The sequence below is a fragment of the Maylandia zebra genome, linkage group LG7 (genome assembly GCF_041146795.1).
Source record: "Maylandia zebra isolate NMK-2024a linkage group LG7, Mzebra_GT3a, whole genome shotgun sequence".
NCBI classification, from domain to species: Eukaryota; Metazoa; Chordata; class Actinopteri; order Cichliformes; family Cichlidae; genus Maylandia; species Maylandia zebra.
The window spans coordinates 39,028,869-39,052,766 of record NC_135173.1 but is presented as its reverse complement, the minus strand read 5'-3'; the positions used below and the strand labels follow the sequence as shown (position 1 = coordinate 39,052,766).

Here is a 23,898-nt window from a genome sequence, read left to right as displayed (position 1 = left end):
GAAGAAGACAGTTTGTAGGTGTTCACCCCACACAGCTTCATAATAATTTGTATAACTTCATATAGGAAAGCACCAAAATACACCACTTCTTGAAACTGACCTTACCAGTTCAAAGGCAACGTCTTCTAAAAGCTAACCATAAGGCAAGTATTGGCTAGGGAGATAGCTAGGCTGGGGTTTGTCGTTTCAAGTGATAAAGCCATAAGAAGTGATTCATAAATATTTAGCAAAGACTGCCACCTGTCATCTCTGTGAAGGAACTGCAATTCCCTACATTAAACACGTAATAGGGGCTTCCATTGTTAGTCAGACTTCTAGCAATGTTTGTTATGTATCAGAAGATTACTTTTCTGGATCTTTTCTGGAATGTACACAATATAATAATAAATGATATATGTGTTGTAAAAAAACATTCTAACATCAGAACAGGGCATATTGTAGAAAACAAGAAAACAGCAATGGGAGAAAATGTCAAAAGGTAATCAATGAATGCAGCGAGGAAAGAAAAAAAATTAAGTAATGTGAATTAATTGAATGGGAACCTTATGGTTTACGTGTTACAAGGGGCACATGGGGCTTTATGACATGCAGAAGGGGAATGAGGATTGGCCAAGGGGGAGAATTTCATCAAAGTGTGTTACATACTCAGTGAATCAGCCCATCCGAAATAGTTGCCTGGTAAAAGTGCAGATGTAACAAGTGAGAGGCAAGTCAGAGGAGTCGGGGATTGTGTAAACAAAGAAGACTTAAGTGCTCCTGTGTTGTAATAATTGGACAATGAGGGAGCCCCATAAGTGGCAAACAAACACATAAATTGTCACAAGAGATTTAAAAGAAAAAGAATAAAATAGAAGTAACAAGACGAATGAGTCTGAGATCCAGAAAGATAGAAAACTGGCTCCATCTAGAGGTTAAAAGTACAACACATTCAGGTACTCACAGCACTGGGAAGCCGCAAATGGCAATGGGTGACTCTGAACATCTTCCTGAAGAGAGTACTAGAGAGGACAGAGAGTGTAAAATGTGCATATAATAGCATTCTTTATTGACTGGAATAATAAACTTCATTTTATATTAAAACTTTCTGGTAAAAACTGTATTTTACCTCATCATGGATTCCCATTCTGTTGATGCGCTCCAGTTTGCCAGTCCAATACTGTGCCTCATCATCCGGGATATCTGGTACAAAAATATGCATGCAGCAACTATAAACTTCAAGCTTCATTTCCCAGTATGCTGTCATAATACATTTTATGTCTGTTCAATTTTTTATGAGCTGTTTGGAAATGAAGAAAATAGTAAGTTAGCAGAAACATACAAAATAAATGTCAAGTGTACAGTGTGGCAAGTTACAGGTTTCCTGAAAAATTATAATACAACATTAAATTTCAAATACACAAAAAATCAAAAGATAACTTTTAAGTGAAAAATACAAAATAATTACTCTACATTTACTGTTTGATATGATGTCTGGTAGACTAGTCGTACTTGAAAGGGGGATCTGCACTGCACTGTAGACAGATGCACATTAAAGGCCACACACAACACAAAGGCTAGGGCTTCAAAGACACCACAAACCCACGGCTTTAATGAATGGCTTTGGAAGCGCAGAGTCATGATGGGCTCCTGCAACCTTAAAAGGGCTCCTCTTAATACAGAGGAAGAGGCTCTCTCCCACACAGTGGACACTCTGCTTCAACTCTGACGCCTTTTGATCACAAGGCTTAAGCATTACATGCAGTGTAGTACTAAAACAGTGTAGTGGTCAAGTACAAAAAGGTGGTGGGAGCACAAAGGACACTTCACCATACAATAACTAATTAACTAATACTTTTAAATGTGAATCAAACTTTAATATTGAAAAACTTGCCAATATCAGGTAAATTCAGCTGTTTTTGATTCCTAGCAAGCACCAAATGTCAGGATATTTAGTCTTTATTTATAGATGACCGCAAACACCAAGCTGAACTACAGTTCATATTTCATCTACAGTATTGTAGTCTTGAGTCAAACCTCATTTCCTCATTTTGCTGAGAAAAATTATATAAAGGTGCAACCATTTATTGAAATATGTGGAAACATAAATGAAATACAGTATACAAGACAGAAACAGTTTCTAAATGTAATGAGCTTAAAAGTCAATATTGTCTTGACTACCTTTATCCTTTTACACAGCCTGGACTTTCTTAGGCAATCTTTCTTGTACTTTCTTTAAGTAGCGTTCAGGAATTGTTCCCCAGACATCCTGAAGGACATCTAAAGCTCTTCTTTGGATGATGGTAGCTTTTTGGACAGTTCTTTGATCCCATACCTCTTCAATAATGTTGATCCCTGACTAGCATTCTATAGTGTGTACTTCTTTTTTTTTTTTTTTTTTTTAACCCAGCTATGCTTTAACTGCCCTGCCAGTGTGTTTGGGATCATTTTAATGCTATAAAACAAAGCCACTACCAATTAGATTCTTTCCAGATGTTATTATACAGTGAATCAATATCTGATCACCCTTTTCTGAATGTAAAATTTCATCACTTTACAACAGATCTCCAATATCACTGCCTGAGATGTAGCTTCAAAAATTACAGATCCTCCACCATGTTTTATAGATGGCTGCAGACACTCACTGTTCCAGCTCTTTCCTGATATCCCCTGGACATACTGACTAGGGCGGGGTATCGATTTTGATTTTTATAATCGATTAAGTTACGATTCACAAAGTCCCAATTCGATTCGATTTTGACTCAGACAATTGGAAGTATTATAATTCTGATCAATTATCAGTACATATCCATAATTTACATCTATGTATAAAAACAAAGCTGAAACTTGTGAGACTTCATTAGAGGTTTAATCATCACAGGAGATTCCTTTGTGTCAAAGTAACTGAGGATAAAATGCAGAAAAACGTGAAGGAGATTTTCCTGGCCTGGCTTTTTATAGCAGATAACCACCTTAAAAATATTCTACAGTAGATCAAAAACTGAAGAAAACCATAAATCAACATATGAACATGACCTGATGCTGCTGAGGTGAAGCAGAGCGAAGTTACAAAGGTTTTTATTAGAGACACAGCTAAGCGTTTTGCAATTTGGCATAATTTGTAAAGGTTTAAATTTCTTTGATATTGAACAGCAGAAATGAGGCTTTCTTGTCAGAGGTCATTTTTGGAAAAAAAGAAAAGAAAAAGAAAAGCAGTGATGGCGACAGTGCTGAACACAACGGTAGACTGGTGCGTACTAAGCAAGCGAATAATGCAGAGATCTAAAACACAGATTTGACATGGGAAACTGTTCTTGAAGTACACTGAGAGAGAGAGAGAGAGAGAGAGAAAGAGCTGTGCAGGAAGTGTGATCTTATTGTGGTGGAAGCAAAACAGCAACATTATTCAAACTAAAATCGATTTGAATCGGGAAATCGGTTTTTTAAACATACTGACAGTGATTCGAACCAAATTTTCTACATTTCTTAAGACATAAGACCTGGTGCCACTGATTTTTAATCCAGTATGTGTGTAAACTGATGTGGACCTTGTTGTGTTGGTACCTTTGAGAGCAAATAAAGGTAAGGGAAATTCCAACATTATCAGCATCAACCGATTCTAAGAACTTAACACTCTTGTCAACCTCTGGCTAGTCCAGAAATCAGTAGCTGGAATTATAGTGGCTGTCTATCTTTTTACACACAGTCTGTGATCTACCACTCTACCAGATTTTCTGCCCCTATGTAGCCAAATAAATAAATGCACCTTTAATGAAATCTGTATTTATATTCTGACATGGATCATTCTAGAAAACACTGATTAAGTGGCAAATGGACCCAAACTCAGAGTCATATATTCCTCTTTCTCATGTTAGAAATGCTTTTGGATATTTCTAATGGTTCCTAAATCCTGTTGACCACAACAGGACAACCTGGCAAAGACAAAATTATATTTACGGAACCTAAATTAATAAAGGAAGGTCTGCTATTGTTGAATTAGTGACCTCAGCTTATGCAGGACAGAAACAGGCGTCTCATTCTCAAAGGCACCAGATACGGGATGTTACACCGTCAGGCAAATATCTAAGACAAATATCTGGACTGCTTCTAGCCATAAAATCCTGCTTGGCTCCGCACAAAGGGAGAATGTTATGATGTGACCTTATATTTATCTTGTGTAAACCAGGTTGTTCTGAAAATAGGGGACTTTATTTAAAAATTAATGTGATTCCTAAACAGTTCATTTTTTTTTTTTTGTAAATATCATTGAGTTAATGTTGAAAGTCTTAAATTCAATGATTATTTGATTTAAAATCCACTGTAGTGGTGCAAAACTATGCAAAAATTATGAATCTTCGTTCAACAATTGTGGACTCAACTGTTTAGCCATTAGATTTTCTGTTCAAAAGAAATTACTACTAGGTACCGTATGTCTGCACAAGACCAGTGGATACCAGGCTATGATGTTACACACTGCTCCAGGCTCGACACTTTTTTTTTTGGTTCCTGACATTTCAGCAGGAAACATTTGTGACCTTTGAGTAACTCTCCAGATCAAGGTTTGATTCACCTTAAGGCAACCAGAATCACTAATGTATCTATTACAAAACATCTTACATAAGAGCTTTAACGGTATTTACAAGTGTGGTTCAATCAACTGAACAACTGTATGTCTTAGACTCTGGAAGTCTATTGTGCAGCTAAAATGGTTTCAGCTTTAATCTCACCAAAAGGCAGTTCGAAACGAGTATCCAACAGGACTCGATGAGGCGTCGGATTCTTCGTGCCATATATCTCATCAGCTTTCATCAGGACCTCTGCATCCAGGAAAAGCCATTCACCTGAGCCCTCCTGAAATGAAATTAAACACATTCATTTATTTACACAGACAATGCCTTTGCATGTATTCTTCAGTTTATGCTATGCCACTCATTCTTTTAATATGTATTTAAGGCAGTTTTATTGCCTGCGTTTTTACTATTTGTAGCTCAAATAGTGAAGCCAAGCAGCATTTATAATGAAGTATGTTCAATCTAGTGAAAAATTCAAAGTTCATTTTCTTAGTATTATGTGGGTCAAACAAGAAACATTTTTGTGTAAACTACTTTTTTGTATGTAAAAAAATATATTTTTAACTTTTTGATTTCCAATCATCCTGTAACTGTAATCATTGTGTAACATATTTAACATATTCATCATTTTCAAATGTTTATTTTATTTGAAACTGCCTTTATACTTGAAATTTCTATATTACTTTACCTTAGGTTTAGGAATCCAGTATTTATGAACAGAATATAGCCAACACACAGGTGTCTGCATTTACTTATTGTAGCATTTGAATTTTTAGTACGACTAAAAATTCAAAGCGTCCCTTTTATGAGATCATCATTTCACATCTTTGATGTGCCAACTGGAATTACTTACATATCTCTTTCTAGGGAAAAATGCAGAAAGACTGAGCAATATTTATGTAAAGGTACAAACTTTTGTTTTGTCTTTTGTTAATTTTACTAATTTAACATCTATTGATTGATGAAGTTAAATGCTGTATCTTGTTACTTCTAATGGATGGATTTCAAGTGGCTTTTTTCCACCTCAAACGTTTGGACTAAAATTCACTTGTACTTGACTTTTGTGTGGGTGTAAGTTCTGACCTCCTCTGATTGTCGGATACTTTTTAATGGAATCCATGCAGTCCCCACCATGGTGTCCCAGATGAGACCTTTGTTCCACACCTCAACAATGAGGCCGAGGTCCAGCCGGTTGATCTCACTGTGCAAATTCAAGTAACAAATGATGATGATGATAAAATGTCACTGAATAAAAGAATGAAACAATAACTGTGTTGTAATGTAACTTCGTTATAAGAAATTTTTAAAATGGAAAAAAACAAAAGCAAAAATTAAACCAGAAATTTCTAAAGGATTGCTATCAGGAGCTACTATTGCTTTAGCTACAAAAGCTACTTCCTCATTTTGTCCTGTATTAGCTGTCATAATCATTTCCAGCCTTGTTTTGTCATTCAACATGCTATTCAAAGGGCTCAAAAACAGCTTGATGACAGTATTAAAATGGCACATGAATTTTAAAAGCAGCCACACACCAAGGGCATTTGCATATTCTCATCTGTGCCACTTTACAACTACTGACGGACCAAACAAAAACAAGATCAGAGAAAAGATAATTAAAAAAAGAGCAAGGGTGGGGGTGAGGGTGGTGGGGTCCAGAGAGCTCAGGTGCAGAGATAAAGGCCTCCTAAATCATTTGCTCATTGAAAAAGAGAATAAATACATATAGCAAGGTATTTAACTGGGGCTATTTTTAACCGGGAGATTTATTGTTGTTCATGTTGCTGTTTAGATTATCTTTCCAGTTGTGCCACCTTTTATTTTAACGTTTTGCATTATCCATGTCTTTTTTAAACATGCAAAATAAAGTGGTAAAGCCAAAATTGCTGATAAATTGCAATCTATTTTCAAATACAAATACAAGCATCATCGTTTATTTCTTTAAATCACTTTCCAACCACTTTGTGTAGACTGATTTACAACCATGTAGTCCAACCTAATTCAATTTAAATTCGTACAGGACTGTTTTTCCTTATATGAATACACATTCACCGGCTACTTATTAGGTACAATTCCTTGACTGCTCATTAAAGTAAACTTCTAATCAGTCAGTCACAAAGGGACTTAGGGTTTGGGGTAATGTTCTCGGGAAACCAAATATATTGTATGTTTGTGGTGTGCTGTATAAGACAGTTTCCCTTTGTTCTAAAAGCAAATAAATATTGCATTATAAAAAGTGACACTGAACGTGGTGTGATTTTTACTGTCCACAAACTGCTGATCTACTGAGATTTTCTTGCATAACAATCTCTAGAGCTTACAGAGAATGGTCCAAAAAAATAAGAGAAGATATCCAGTGAGTGGCTGTTCTCTTGGTGAAAATGCTTTTTTGATGCCGGAGGTCAGAGGATAATGGGCTGCGCTGAGTTGATGGGAAGGTTAAAAAAGGCCAAACACTGAACCTAGGAACAGATGACCTACAGCAGTAGAAGACCACTTTTGATGCCACTTTTGTCAGCTGATAACAGGAAACTGAAGCTCAAATTTGCACAGACTCAGCGAAACTGTACAGTGGAAAATTGGAAAAATGCTGCAGGGTCAGAATTTGGCATAAACAACACAAAAACACATCTAATCTGCCTTTTATCAAAGTTTAGACTAGTGATGGTGTCATTTTATATTTCATGGGCTATTGTCTTGGCGCATGCAGGCCCATAGCCTATATGGAGTAATGTTACTGACCTTAACAAATCTGATAGTCAGGTGCTAAAAGGCCAAAAAAACAAAAACAAAAAACAAAACATAAGAAAATGTAAAAAATTTTTTATGACTTGTTAAATTAAGAGAAGGTGCAACTGAATAAACAATTGCAGTTATTAATTTCCAAAACTGAGACAACCACTACTTACTCATTTGTTTTGTTCAGATGATGTTTTTAGACAATATATTTCAAATGTAACATAAAAATCCTAAAAAAAAATAATTGCATGGTAGGTACTAAGATACAAAGTTTGAAATTGTAAAGTTCCCATTTTCTGCTTAAATTTAAGCTGGGTCGCTGTAACAGATGGTGCTCAGAATTTGCTGGAAAGCCTGATGAATAACCTGGAATTACACCTAGTGACAAAGCATGAATGGACAGTTGGAGGAAGGGGACCTGGAAAAACAAACACTGTCCCAAAAGAGGGAGTTCACAAAAGACAAACAATGGTGCGCATGCAACAAAGTGTTGCCTTTTGTGTCACCATACATACATTTCACTGGGAAAAGAAAATGGGGAAATTAAATCAATAAATTATAAGGAGGAAATGACCAACAGCTGTTTTACGATATATTGTCTTAAACTGAATGGAATAGATGAAAAACTGTAGCGTTTAAGCATTCGGATGAGTAGCTTGGAGAGATAAAATTGTGGATGTGTTGTTTCTATCACAGAGTTGCAGAGTGTGTGGTTTTTTATGTATTAATGTTTGATTTTGTTCCCCATGATAAATGGTGTGTTTCTGTATTTGCTTCTGTATTTCAGATTGACTTACAACATGAAATCTTGCTCCCAGCAGGGCTGGTCCCCACGCACAGTGATAGTTGTGCTTTTAACATTTTGCACTTTCAGCGTCACATAGGTGTTGAACTTATCTGAAACAGAGGAAAAGGCAGATTACGATTTAATTATAATGAGGAGGCAGCAATGCATTGAAAGCATATGGAGGAGAGCGAGCGTTACGCATGAGTTAACAGGAATATATGGGATTCATTAAGCAGTAATGAAGACACATAGCATAGTAAGACTCTGGACAGTCTACTATTGGATAGAACAACAGAGGTGATGTTTGAACTACCATGCCAGGTCTACCTCTGTTTTCTGTAGGAGGAAAAAAAAAGACATCAGGACTATCAGTGAGAGTAAAAGCAGATAAGTCTCCTCCCCCGACTATATCAAGCCAAACCCAGGCCACCAAATCAACCCTGTTAATCTCCAATGAGAGCCAAACCCTCACAGCACATAGTACTACAGGATGTACAAATACATGGTACGTCTCTAGTCCACTATAAAGTGCAGCTGTTTTTTAAAATACCCTTGTCCTCTAAAAAATACACGTTGTAAAGGAAGCATGCCTGCTCATGATGTAATAAAGCTGAAGTCACTACTGACCTGTTACTATTACAGAAAAGGTCTCTGTCAGCCCTAATATCATCAATACATAGAATATAGTTGGTTTAGTTGCATTTTTAACATTTGACGCAACTGTTGACTGTGTGACCTATACACAAAAATTGAGCCCTGCTAGGAGTCTACTGCCTGTGAAAACCACTGAAACATTGACTCAAATGTCTGTGTGCGTGTATACAACTTTCACACCCAGTTATCTCAGTCAACTTCCTTCCGCCAGTAGTGCTGGACAGCCGATTCTCAAAAACTGTATGCTTCAGCGGTCAGTGCTGAAGGGGAGGGTGGATGGATGAGGGATTAGGCAACCCGTGCTAAAACTACCAGCTTTTCATTTCCTACTGTGGGGTTGGGGGCATCAACACGTGCCTGTTGATGTGCTCATTTTTCCTCATGTAGTTACCAGTCCTGCACAACTGGTGGTCCTCGCTACAACTCAATCCCCCCACATGGACACAAAAGCTGAGTGGGAGGAGGACTGAAAGGGAAAGGAAAAAGGATGTCTGTTTCTGACTGATAAATAAAATATACTTTATCATATGTCATGGAATACTACTCAGGGAATAGCTCACAATCATCTGATTCAAGATATTAAAAGGACACCTTCGTATAAACAATGTTTCCTCACGTCAATTAGAGTAGCACAAGTAGCAAGGTATAAATGCTCACGCCAACAAAATGACTATCAAGCAGAAAATTATATTAAAATTTAACAACATACAGCTGGATGGATATCATCTTGAAGTTTTTAGCAAAAAAATATACAACTATATTAATATGACTATGTTTTCCATAAACTGACAGCACGTTTATGGTTCTGAGTTTCTGATTTTCTGAATGGTGGCTCCCTGATATGGACAGCCAACAGTGCAAGCAGGCAGTACAAACACACACAAATCACCCTCTTTGGTCTATGGGAAACAAAAGCAAGAGATCAGCTGTTCCTGTATAGACCAGTCACATGACCACACTAAACAAAGATTACCCTGGTTCCTCCAGCAACAAACTGAAACATTTACCCTACACTAGCATTTAACATAGCAGCCAGATAAGTAAAATCAACTCCTTGGCATAATAGGACTGCCAGCAGTTGACACAGGTGGATTCATACAACTGACACAGAACATAAATAGATACTTAAGACTGCACACTGAAACAGTGCACTGAAAGCGCAGAATCCCTGAAGTGACACTGAGACCGCGAACCAGGACTGACAGGACACAGACCTAATTAGTGTCCTGTGAAAACAGTAGCAACAGAACACACACAGTATTAAAGTTGCCTCGGGGATGCTGAAGCTTTTCCCTAATTAGATATTCCATGCCTTGTGCCACACTTGGGCCAGCTCCCATGAATAGCAGAGACGAGATAAGGCAAGAGGATGTATGGATTAGATAAGAGCCACTTAGTGGTTGCCGGACCTTTACACCAGGCGTTTTCCTTGATACGGCTGACACCGTTGAGGAGGAAGAAGTAATAACTGACTGGAGGGAAAAAAAGAGGGAAAAAAAAGTATCCACCTCCATAGCAATGTCTCACCAATATAACAGACTAGTCTTATGTTTGTATTGTATAGTTTGAGGACAACAAACATTAAATGAAAACTGAAATTTCAGTCAAAATACCACTATTATAAAACACATCATACACATGTAATAATTAGCTTAGTGCAAATATATGATAGTGCATGTAAGCATAAGTACGTACGTAAGTAATGGGAAGTGCAATAAAGAAAAGACAAACTTATTTGTCACCGGTCAAATCTGCTAGGCAATAACTGGGCTATAACTGCTATATGAGAAAAACAAAGTTTAGCAAACACAAATGCTCAAGATAAAACCGAAGGTACGTTTCCTAAGTGGTCACATTTTATGTCTACAGTGTCTTTCTTTGTAACTTGTTATGACAAGCAACTTGGTAAATATAGATTTAACTCCACACAGATTTCAAAATCCAGTATGCTGAAAAGTGTTTTTTTGCCCTTTTTTTTCTTGCCAACTCCATTAGAGATCTTTATTGTATTCAGAAGCAAGGTATCCACCTGCACATCAGTGCCTTACCCTACATGAGAGATATGTTTTATATGGTTACTGTGTAGTATGAGGATCACAAAGATCTAATGAAAACCAACATTTCAGTCAATATGCAATTATTTAAAAAGAAATTATGGATATCTCTACAGTAATCTCAGCACAATAGTTGGATAAATCATCTTTAAATTATTGCAAATATATGTCTTATATATACTTACAGGCTATTAAGACATGGGAAGTGCAGTAAAGAAAAGACACATTAGTCACTAGCCAAATATACTGCTTAAGACAGTTTCATATCAAGTTTGCTTGTTTTTCAATGTGTTTATGAGACAGTTATATTTATCCAATTCTAAAAATCTTCTTAAAATCACTGATTTTAAAATCTTAAAATCAGTGTCTGCCTCAAGAATCTTTACACCAGTTTTAACCATCAGTGTGCACATTTAATGAGAATTTCCAGATACTGTAAAATAATGAAATTTTTAATAAGATTAATGCATAAGATTATGCATTCTGTAGGCCCATTGCAGAAAGAAAGTGCAGTGTTGATTGAGTCAAGTTGCCTAACCCAAACTGTTGCTTACATGTAAAGAAACATGATCTGTTGACCATGTTGGTGCAAATTTAAACATGCTTATGTGTGCGCACACACACACACACACACACACACACACACACACAGTAAAACAGTGAAGGCACACCAGTCAATGTGCTCTTAAGCAGCAAAAAATCGAATGATCATGTGATGTTCTGAGAATCACCGTAAACCCTCAGTCAAACGTCTTCATTCATTATTGATTAGTGATGAGTTTTCTTAGTAATAAATTAGTCAGGAAAATGCAGGCAGCTGGAAGACTGGCATTTCAACATCAGGCCACTTATCAATATTGCATGCAACACAAAACATACATTTATCAGAGGACTTTCCTACCATTGCTTGAATATCTTCATGTGTAAGTTAGTTTTGCAAAAATAGTGTTCTCAAGCAATTATATTACCTGGAAGTCTATTTTTTACTTAGTTAAAAGAGAAGCTTGTGATTAAAATGATATATTCCCCATTTTATTCCAACCAGAGACTCTGCAAGCACACATCTAGCAGCACACAGCTATTATCTGCAAATCAGTGGATAGACAGATAGACTGCTAACTAGTTCAAACAACGTCACCTTCTGTTTTACAGTATTCTCTCAAAACTCTTTGTGTATATGTGCCAAAATAAGGCCTAAAAGCCATCCAAGCACAGGTGTGGTGTAGACACAATACAAACATCAATCCCAGGCCAGCCTTATGTAAACTTTGAGGCCTCTTCCAATAAGTCACATGTCACCCTATGCAAGTACAATTATCATGAGGTAAGAAAACTGGTAAGTAATATGTTCTTTCAGAATCTATCCCTTATTGCTATTCACACAAAAATGCAAAGTAAAATGGTGCAATAATCATAAAAAAAAATGCAGAAATCTGATCTTACAATTTGCAGCTCAACATATCATGGTATGCAGTTTTGAAGCACAAACCATTGCATTTGCAGCATATCAAAATATTTCATGCTCATTGGATCATGGCCACACTTTACGGTGCCAAAAAAGTAGGACAGCAAAACAGCATTGGCTATGTTTAACCAAATTTGCTGAAAAAAATAAAATAAAATACATTAGTTCATTATTTGTATATTTTCAAAGTCTGTTTTCTAAAACACCTTTACTCATAAGCTCACACATCAGTTTATTGAGCTGATATCACTTCATAAGTCGTAAGGAAAACAGCTCATTTAGATTAGTTGGAAATTTTACTTTGATGACATTTTTTAAAAGCTACTCTTGATACACTTTTTTGACAAAATCTTTAACACCATAACACATTACAAGGGACATCTTTAAACAAATGAAAATGCTAAACTTATTATTTGGTTATTTTTGTTTCTTAGCTAAGAACTCTCTCGCAGGCCTTCGTTTCCATCTTTGCCCTCTAAAAAAACCCCACCAACAACAAAAGTGACTAGTGTTTACATTTTGTTTCAGAGAGATGCCTGGCTAAAGTGAAATTCACCTAATGTTTGCTCTGAGACAGGTGTCACATGTCGTATGACCCGGAAGAGGGAGGAGGTCATAGACAGCCAAGCAAAGTCTTACAATCCCTTTAAAGTTTCAATGCTACGAAGCCCTTTGAAAACTGACAATACAACAAAAAACTTAAAAAAGCATCAACTTCAGTCACTTGATGCTGGCTAGAAAAACTGAACTCACAGCATTAGAAAGTGAAGACACTGTCTGAAAGGCAAATGCTAGCTTTTCAGCTGTGCACTGATGTCCCCCATTATCAATAGCCTGGAAAGCACAGTGTCCAAGATTTCAAGGAAGAATTTCAATCTTGGACTGGTCAACCCACATGACAGTTTTCAGTGGATCTTAAACCAGTACTGGGACAGAGTGTTTTGGGATCTGATTTGTATATTTTACTTCCTTGTTGATGGTTTTTAAACTACATTTGTGAATGCACCATAGCATTAATTGACAGAAGTTTTCTGAAGTGGTCCCGAGTCCATGTAGTTACTTCCTCTAGATAATCACTTCTTTTTATAAATTGTAGCAGTGTCTGAGGACCAGAAGATTATGGCCACTCGGTAATGATTTTTGGGCTTGTACACAAAGCCAAAAACTAATACTGTATTGTTTCCTAGAATCTTTCAATGATATTATGTACTGATGATGAAATCCCAAGTTATTTTAATGTCACAGTGAGTCATTCTTAAATCCCCGAACTATTGTCCTGTGCAGAATAATGAACACTTTTCCAGTTTTCTCTGTTTCTAAAAGGTTTAGCCTTTTTCGAAATGCTTTTCTGATACCCATTCACATCCATTATGTGTTGCTTATGAACATAACTAGTTGTGAGATGTATCACAGGTATATAGTATTAACAACTTTTCCACTCTTATGCTACCCCTCCATTAATTTTTTACATTTTTTATTAACTTTAGGACGTTAATGATTTACAAAATACTTCTTTTTGAATTCACATTTTGTAAGGGATCAGAAATTTTACAAAAAGGGTTAGAAAAAACTTTACAGAAGTTATTTTGGCATCAAATGAGTAAAATATCAATGGCAAACTCAAAGCTAAGTTGACTTTATATTAGTGCTCCTCTCTGCTCTTGCCAGAAATGTCACAGGGCGTAAAGGTAGACAAGAGCCTGAACACCAGAGGGATTTGCCTAGTTGGAGAGTCTGGGGATTTGGACACTGATCTATGTCCACCTGCATGGCATGACACTGAAAGACCCAGGATTGCGTAACACAAAATCAACCCTAGCGCCTGTAGTGACTTGCCAGAATTTAAGAGATTAAATTCTGGCAAGACAATTAGTACACATGGCATATTTTTAACAAGGTCTACACAAAGCAACCTCACAGAAGTAGTGGTGGTTTGATCAAAATGTGTAGAATTCTGGACATCCTCATTGGGTAACTGGATAACTGAGTTAATTTACAGTTCAACATGGATGAGAGTTCAGACATTCTTGTTTTTACAAACAAACAAACAAACAAACAAACACCAATAAACATAATCAAAAATCCCACAAGTTTCACAGCATACAAATCTCTCACCAGCTGTGAACAATGAACATTAGTAAAATGTAAGGTAAAATGGCCTGAGAATGGGAATAAAGTTTGTGAATAAAGAAAGTTCTTACCTGGTGGTCCCTGGAGTTTGGCTTTCTTCACTTCACAGCGCACAGAAACACACAGACACACACACAAAAACAAAGATTAGCTCAATTACATAAATTTAATTTGCACTAGCTTAAGAATAAACATCGTACTATAATACGTAACTAAAACTGACACATAGGTAAATCTTAGGCCCCTGAGGGGTCTCACCTACCAAAGACCTAAAATTAACCCTTTCCAGTGTTTATGTACCTAAAACACAGTTTAAAAGCACAGTGTAAATAGAATTTTAAATTATTTAAATAAATTATTTCAAACTTATTGTTTTTAATGAATACATCTGACATTTGATTAACATCCACAAAACTTCCAATATGTATATTATGTACTGTAGCAAAGCGATATACTACTCCAATGTAAGTCAAATGATGGTAATACAATGTTGAATCAAAAGAGTTTGGTTTTTTAAAATTATTTTTAAAAGACAAGTCTAAAATACAAACACAGAATAACGACGCTACAAGTAACGGCGTTACTTTTTTCAGTAACGAGTAATCTAACTAATTACTATTCCTATCGTTACAACGCCGTTACCATTACTAACAAGAAAATGCGGCGTGGTCGCGTTACTATTTTTCAACATTCAGACGGTTGAACCTGTCTTCGGTTTACCGCATCTTATATCAGTTGCACTGAAGTAGCTGTAAGTGATCTGGGCCCTACAGCTTGAGGCAGCTGCGCGCGCACCCGCGGATGGCAATCACTTTCTGGCAGTCGATCACTTTTTGGCAAAACACCTGGAGCTAGGCGGCAAAACAATCGCATGAGTGCTGCTGTTTCACTGAGGAAGAGTAAAGTAGTCGTGGTAAGCCAATCACATGACCACTTCAAGATGACAAAGCAACAAGGTGATATATACCAGTTTTTAAATTGTGTTGATAGGCCGCGTAAAACAAGAGTCATGATAAACAATATATACGCGTGTTTCAGGTATCAGGCTGTGATGTTCTCCTTTATAGTGGACAGAAATTATTTTTTGGGAGTGGCACAAATAATTTGTGTGGCATCTACTTTAATGCGGAACAGCTGATTGTAATGTAAATAGTTTGAAATGGTTATTTTAAAAAAGGTAAATGGCTGCAAATAACTTTGTTGTTTGCAAAACTTGTGCATATGATTTTAAAATTGACAATTTATATTTGCATTTAAAGTTATGAAATATGATTCAATAAACATGTTTGTGGTTGTTACAGTAAAAAATTTATTTTTCTCTACTCGGATTTTATGTTTTTTGTCTGATTTTAGATCAATTGTGTTAATACAATATGTCAGAATGAAAACATAACTGTAAATTCAGACACATGAGATTGTGCTGAAAAGAATGATACCAAACAAGGCAGTAAATAGTTTTTAAAGGCGAAATGGAGAGGTAAAATCAAAAGTAGCAAAAAATGGCCAAGTAACGCAATAGTTACTTTTCAAGTAATTAATTACTTTTAGAGTCTTGTAACTCAGTTACATTTTTGAAGAAGTAACTAGTAACTATAATTAATCACTTATTCAAAGTAACTTGCCCAACACTGCAAGTAAGTCATAAGTTGGTGCAACGTGCAACAAATGAAGACTACAAACATCTTGTTTTAGGAACTCTTGTGCAGTTTGATCAAAACAGAAGAACTATGTGAAGAAATCAACTTTACACTATTTATATTTTTCAGCTTCATTCAAATTATTGTGTCATAGTTAATAGTTTTGCTAAGTTCATAACTGATAAACCGGATGCATAACAGTTCAGTTATAGTAAAATATATTTGTAAAAACCTTATCGTTTTAGTTAGAACGCTTCAAAGTTAAATCAATGAAAAATGGGATACTAAAGACTGGCACCTCTGTTTTATTAGCAGTGACAAATACATTTTTATTGGATTGCAACTTTTACATAATCATGAAGCATAAGCCTTGACAGCTGCATCACAAATCTTAACAGCTGGTGAACAAACAAAAAAAACAAAACAAAGGAAAAATGGGACTCAGGCAGATGGGTATTAAGATACAAAATAAACCAAAAATGTCTGATAACAGCAGCCATTTCCAAAAACCTCCAGACATTACTTATGGTGAAGAACCACGTGCTGCTCGATTTTGGTTCATAAGTCGACCTGCCGTCTTTAGCCCCTCAATGCATCTTTACAATAATGTTTATGGGATTGTGAAGCGATTTGAAGAGGATTAGTTGTGATTGCAGTGGCAGGGTTATGTGTGCAGGCATATAACCTACTAAACCTCTAAGGGCTGAGCTGCCAGATGTCCAGAATGGGATGATGGAGGCACAAATAACGCTTTCATATTTTCATGTACCATCCCTTGTTTTTTTCTGTGCACATTAAAACAATAGTATAAAGTTTTCAGGTCTTCTAATAATTGATCATTCTTAATTACTCTTAATTACAGAGAACCATATGCATATAAATACAGCAAAGTAATATTTGCATATTAGAAAACTAATAGTGAAGTAACGATTAGAATGAATAAAAATGCAGGTTGAAGTGGAATGCACCAAACCTAACACATGCAGCCACAAATGTAAACTGAAAGACTAAAAATCAAAGACACAGAGTTAACCGAATTTACTTCTAGGATAACAATGGAAAGCAAAAAAAAGAAAAAGAAAAAAAAAGACCACTGGTCCTCCCCCAGTGTTTCCTGTCTTTTACATAACTCATTGTGGAACAGTGGAAATCTTCAGTGAAGCTAGCAGTATGATTCTTTTTTCCACTAAGTCAAATGAGCTGGCTGTGGCCTTCTTTTCTCATTTGCATCACTTAATTTTAACTGTGGACCAAAGAGCAGGAGGTCATTAAACCAGAGAGAGGGGGATTGCAGTGGAAACTGATCCTTATCGTTTTCTGTCCATGCTTAATTTGATGGGTGTAGTTGATCTTTATCTACTGTTCTTCAAAACCTACTGGTTTCTTTTCTTTTTTGGTTAATTTTACTTGCTTGTGATCATACTTTGTTTCAAATATATTAATGCAGTCGCATGTCTCAATAAAAGTAGATCCCCCACCCCAGTACTATCCAGTATCATTTCTCTTTAGCAAAGTAAAGCGCTTTCCCCCAGCAGTTTACAAATTTGACATGATGACACAAAACACTACCTCATAAATTGAAACTAACACCAGCTGCACTATTGCAGATGGTACATATGCAACACAGTTTCACAACACTTCACGAAATAGTCACCTCTAAGTTGTTCTCTATTTTATTGATTAACATTTATGGACACAAATTGTAATGTTTATTTTTGTTCCTGAAAACTAATTTTTCAGCATTATTTTGGGTCACTCAACACAACTTCTCATCAATCATCTCTTATGTAGTGATTCCTGTCCATGGAGATGAAAACAATACCACAATAAGAGTCTGCATTTGAAGGTCAGAGGTTGTTGCTAGAGCAAATCATCTTGAGATTTGTGTTCAGTTTATACAAGCCATAGATTGTCACACAACATTTGTATTCTTTTAATGATGTTATTAATAAAAAAAACAAAACGCAGTGCTTGGTTAAGTTTAGACATTTGCAGTGACTTGGTTGGGGTTAGACATTACAAAGAACATATTTTTTAAGTAAGGGAACATAAAACTGGGTTACCGTTTAAAAAAAAGATCATGGTTTGGGATACAGTGGTTGCCACTTCTTTTAAAGCTTTGTTGCCTTGGTCGCCATGGTGATACCTCCCCTTTTAAATGGACATAATATGTGCTTATAGTATGAAAAATGTTTCCTCAAACAGCAGACCTTTGAGGTACTTTAACCTGCAAAAGCATGACAATTTGTGTCGATGACCACTGACATGTTAGATTTCACAGCTGGTGTGATAACATCATAAGATGGTGTCTAGTGTATTGCTCACAGTTTTAATAGCTGAATTTTATTTAACCATTTTGCTTTCCGAACATCTATAATGTGACTAAAAATCACAAAATCCTGCAGCTTTCTGAGAAACCAAACAAACTGTATACTGTTAGCGATTTGTAGCAATCTGTGTTATCCAGATGATAATTTAAAAGAAAAACAAAAAAACGACTTCATAGATAGAGATTTTCTAAAAATGTGTGCTAATTCTGAAGTTGCAGCTCATGATGTTCATAAGCCAAATAATGACTTTAACCCCCTGCAAACAGTATCTATACTTTATTTCTTCTGTATAAACACGAATGAACAGCAAATAATATCAGTGTTCAGAAATTATTTTTAGCTATTTTTTAATTGGGGGTTGGACATTTAAATTCAGTTCAGTTAATCTGTTTCTTAAAGCACTGCAGGATTTAGTCAACTTCACTTGCTACATACACAGACTGCTCTACAATCCATAGAGGGGTGAGGAAAAGAGGAAAATGTTGATGTACCAAATAACAGGACATGCAGGCAGGCACAAACCAGGAAAGTAGGAACAGGAAATGACACCAGAGTCAAAGCAGTGGCGTACTTCCGCTTTGTGTCGACTGTTGGATCTGATCACTTGGAGCTGGTAATAAGAGGAGAGAGAGCAACAGATGGCAAGGGGATTACTCCCACAATCTCTAAGCTCTCTCTCTCTCACTCTGTCTTTCTCTCATAATTCCTCTACTCGGATGGTTACTATACTCAACCCCTTAGATTCCAGTTCAGTCACTTATCTCTCCATTGCATCCTTTATATAATTATTATCTCAGCATAAGTCCTCAGCAACTGACTCGGCTGTAGACAAATATGAGCCAAGCAGACTTGGCTCATATTTGAAAATGTGTATGCTTTTTCAGAAAATGTGTATTCCTCAACCAGTTGCAAGCTGTGGCTGAAGGTTCCTGGCAAAATTGGTCACAAAGACTATGCTGTACCAGAGGCCTCCTTTTGGCTGCTTTGGTTGCCATCAGATTGCCACGGTTGCCCATAGTTTGCACTGAAGACATAAACTTGTCTGCAAACTCTTGTTAAGCTGTAGTAAAACTTGAAAGAGTCAAACACAAACTAAAAACCGGGACATTTTGCCTTCAAAGCAAAAACTGTATACACATTTGTAACTAGCGAATAGTATTTATCTATTGGTTACTGTCCAGTCTTTAAGCCTGCATGAACAGGGATTTGGCAATCAATTTTACTGTGACTTCGAAACGAAGAAAATCTTATTAACCACAAATATCATGTAACTAAATCAATCAGCAATGTCAATGTCATACACAATATCTGTGCACCTCCAGTCCTCCAGCATCGTGTCATCCACGTGAACCATGTGTCAACTCAGCCTTGACCTGATGCACAGTAAGAGTTTCCCCCACATGTTCACTCGTAAGGGCAACCACTTATCTATTGTATAAAGACATTGCCATGGTGATGAAACATCTCAACTAGCAATAAATAGGCAACACTGTCAAGCTGTGCTATCAAACGATGACTCACAACATTAGTTAATCACAAAGCTTCTGCCCAAGCACCCTTTAAGCTAATCTACTCTACTTCTTCCTCTTCCTCTAACCTTTCCTGTAATCTATTGGCTGCAGCTCCTACTAGCTTTAATTTCACTAATCAATAGAAGAACAGTCTTTCCAGAGGTTTTGCAGAGGCACTGAGATTAACTTTTTCAAGCAAGTGAGATCAAATGCTTCTTTTTGAACCATTCCTTGTGTTTCTCAGAATGGTGCACAGGTGTCCCAATACCTCCTGAGTCTAACTATATTCACAATTTATTTATTTATTTATTTTTACCAGAAAGTACATTGGTACTTAAACAGATTTATATTTGATGTACATATAACCAACACTTGTAACACAGATGTGTCTGGGCATGCATAGGTTCATGCACACAAGTTCCAGATAACAAGAATTTGTGGACTAAATGGAAAAAAAGAAAGAAAATGTGCCTTTTAATGTAAACACAGTCATTGGCTTTTTGCCATTACTTGGAAGCTAATCAGTACACTATCAGGAATACACACTAGAGCAGGGTGATATGACCAAAAATATTTATAACGATATACATTTGAAAATTTGTGATAACGATATAACTGACGATATAATTGACACTAGACAAAATACTTTACAACTCCACAACTTTATTCGTGCAAAAAAAAAAAAAATCAATGTATTTTCACTTAAACAAGCAGCTGTTTTTTATGTGCATTAAAGTTATATAAAAATTTAACAGTGCAAATGCAAAATCCTTGCTGACAATTTAACCAAAAGGCATTTCCAGTGGAAATTGGCCAACATATCCTCAGCATAACCATGTATAATATCCACAAAACTTAAAAAGAGGTTATACACATAATACGGTAATATTATGTTGAAGCACAGTACGTATCACTCCGCGAGGCGCCTGCCTACGATAGCCGTAATGCTCCGACAATCCATCAAGCGGTGTGGGTTCGTAGCTTAGCAAAGTCGTACTAAAACATTTGACAGATTTTCAAGCGCCGTGTACGACATAAAATTGTTTCGAGGTCAGTAAACACAACCAGAATTCATACATAAGGCACACGGGATTATAAGGGGCACTGTCGATTTTCAGAAAAATCAAAGGATTGATTTTAAGTGTTCCGTATTTTCCAAACCACACGGCAATAACGACGGCCGCTAGCATGCTCTACTAAAAATAGTGCTTTGTTGTGTATCTGACGGACAAAAGCCAAACCAGTTCCACACCACTGAAGTTGCAGCATTTTTACAAACCAATTCTGGTTCATCAGTTTCATTTAACGATCCACTTTCGCCCTTCTCATTCTGCGTCGCCGCCATGCTTTTTCCGCCATGTGCGTATGAAAACAAAGGCACTGCGCATGCGTGTTTTACTCATATTCTATCGCGATATTTCATTTTCTTATCGTTGCCCGACATTATACCGGTATTACCGTGAACGGTATGATATGGCCCAGCCCTAATATACACTCAGAGAAACAATATAGTAAAGCCTATTTGTTTTCAGGTAAAACATGTTCAAAGACTGAATTACAAAGAAGAAAAAGACTTTTATTCCAATTTCTTATCAGTGGGGATTATTAATGCTCCATTACTTCTATAGCAGATGCCAAAACTTTTAAACTCTCCCATGAAGGATTCTGTGCTAATGAGCAGTCAGTAAGAGTAACATAGAGTAATATAGATTAATTTCTGAGAGACTAAATTTTGTGGAGACGAAAAAAAAAATCAAGTAGTTTGGTGAGGATGGCTGTGTTATTGCAGATAGGCATGCTTGTGTAGTTAGGGGGGGGGGGGGCAGTTATCTCTGTTTGGGGTAGTTTTTTCTTCTTCTTCTTCTTTTTTAATCGAGCTCTTAGCAGCAGTGGAGCAAATAGTTGGGTGTCAGGCTTCTTGTTGCTGAATGGGATATTGCATGATGTGCTCTTCTGCTGTAAAAGCCTCTAAAGCAGGATTCTCCACCATCACTCCAGCCGATTCGCTGTAGTCTTCTGGTAGACGGCACGCTAACATGGAATGAACACTAACCTTGTTATCAACCTTCTTCTGACAAGACGGATTCCTTGATAGCAAACACGGTTTCTTTTTCCCCCAGCATTGGTCCCTGAATCAGGCTTTCAATGTAGAGGCCTACGAAACTAATGCTGGGAGATGATATTAAGACGAGACACTAAAAGTTCGATTATAAAATCCTCAGTTGTCACTGAGGACCCCAAGGATTTATTTTCAACATAAATGATAAATACATACCTCTGTTGAGTTTTTAAAGATAAAAATTATAAAGTCTTGGTTTTTAAAAACGTAAAATCACGTCAGGATAAAGGTACTTTTTTTCCAGATACTACCCAAGGAGGAACGCCTACTGTTAGAAAACCAGTTTTGTAAGCTGTTACTGGAATTATCACTATGACTTCAGCAAACTCATCAAACAAACAAAGACAAAATCGCTTATGAAGTACAAATAAAGATAAAAGCTCCTACCTCTGACGCACAGTAACGACATGACCGACCGCTTCCAGCGACAATCCAGTAGTTTCACACAGTTTACAGAGCGACCTCTCAGCGGAGATTTACTCTGTGAGGTAACATTATAACAGTCACTAAACAGATTTTTTTTTTAAAAATTGCTGATAAATTCCTCTTTGATGTTTACAGGTGGGTTTCCGGTCCCGGACCTGGGCAGAGAGCAGCTGCCCCTCTCTGCTGCCACGCCATTATTAAAACTCTCATCACAGGTTTCCAGACTGAAGGATAGACCGAGAGCAAAGAGACAGGAGAGGGGGAGGAGGCGGGGTCGGGACACCTATTACAGGCATCTGAGGCAACCAATCAGGATGCCAAAGCGCTGAGCCTTATGTAGACATTTGTCCAATCGCCGGGAGGGACAGGTTGGCGGAAGACACAGGTAACGCGCACAGATTCAAGTAAACATCCAGAACTTTGTATTTCACCATAGACAATATAAAACGATTCTTAGTAGAAAGATTCATTTAAGGTACTCAAAGTGACCTAGCTTTTTGGTTCTTTGTTTGTTAAATATTCAAAAAAATGTTTTGTAATTAAGCTGTGTTTGCTCTGGGCATGTCACACACATAAAAAAGTAAACTGTGGGGAGATATCTGTAGATTTCTAAATTTTAGGTTTCGTAGGGATCAGTAAAATAAGCTATATGAAAAATGTATTCTTTAACGAATCTCATGAATTTCAAGTTCTTCCATAAATACAAAATTTAAGTAAAACTACATTTCAATGCTTTCAAACTGTACAATATTTTTTTTAAATAAATTGTGCCACAATGGTGAATTTGCTATATTTTTATGGAGTTTCTCTGTCTTTTTTTAAACACATAACATGAGTCTTTGTGTTTGTTTTTAGCAAAACAATCCTTTCTGAGCACTGATAATTCACAATTTTAGATTGACTTTGAGCTTGGTTTTATTTGATCTATTTAATAAATCCTTACATTAGCATTTTCCATTTCCATTTACCAAATTAAATAAATATTTACTTTAAAAAATGAAATAAAAAGAAAAGGTTCATACAGAATGCCCCCACAGTGTGTTTAACTGCTATCACATACACCAAATGACCCCAAAAGACAACATTGAGTTGAGTGAGCAAAAAGGAAACAAATAGCACCACCTTATGAATTGTGTCAGCCATTACACCAGAACGAGTGCATTTATTAACGAAAAACAAAACAAAACAAAAAAATTAGTAGTAGTAGTCGAAATATTACTCAACTATTAGTTGCCAGTAGTAATATTTTTTATTAACTAATAAGATTCAGTAGACTTATATATTATATTTCATAATATATTATCAGTCTTCCACAATGAAAGGTGCTTAAAGAGAACAGTGGCAATAAAAGTAACCTTTAAAACGTGAAATAGTTACAGACATACTGCAAAAAGAATATACTAGTTTATGTGAAAGACAAAAGTTATAGGGCACTATAATAGTCATACAGTGAACATTTGTATTAAAGTCACTTATTTCGTCCTATATTTTTATATCTTTTT

At 36.4% G+C, this 23,898-nt stretch overlaps 1 protein-coding gene across 17 annotated transcripts in view; it reads right to left on the bottom strand.

The window, feature by feature from the left end:
- unc13bb (unc-13 homolog Bb (C. elegans)) overlaps positions 1–22,638 on the bottom strand; it is a 63,934-nt gene extending 41,296 nt beyond the window's left edge. For 9 of the 17 annotated variants that reach the window (XM_076886334.1, XM_076886342.1, XM_076886340.1 and 6 more), the window contains exons 1-8: positions 22,358–22,626; positions 14,445–14,474; positions 8,081–8,180; positions 5,631–5,748; positions 4,704–4,827; positions 1,106–1,179; positions 941–998; positions 646–675 (exon numbers count right to left, since the gene is read on the bottom strand). In XM_076886334.1, the coding sequence (XP_076742449.1) occupies positions 646–675; positions 941–998; positions 1,106–1,179; positions 4,704–4,827; positions 5,631–5,748; positions 8,081–8,180; positions 14,445–14,474; positions 22,358–22,379 (556 nt within the window). In that variant the 5' untranslated portion in view covers positions 22,380–22,626. Of the gene's footprint in view, positions 1–645; positions 676–940; positions 999–1,105; positions 1,180–4,703; positions 4,828–5,630; positions 5,749–8,080; positions 8,181–14,444; positions 14,475–22,357 lie in introns of all 17 variants that reach the window. The other 8 variants (XM_023153037.3, XM_076886343.1, XM_076886347.1 and 5 more) reach the window with 5 other exon arrangements.
- Positions 22,639–23,898: the final 1,260 nt, after the last annotated feature.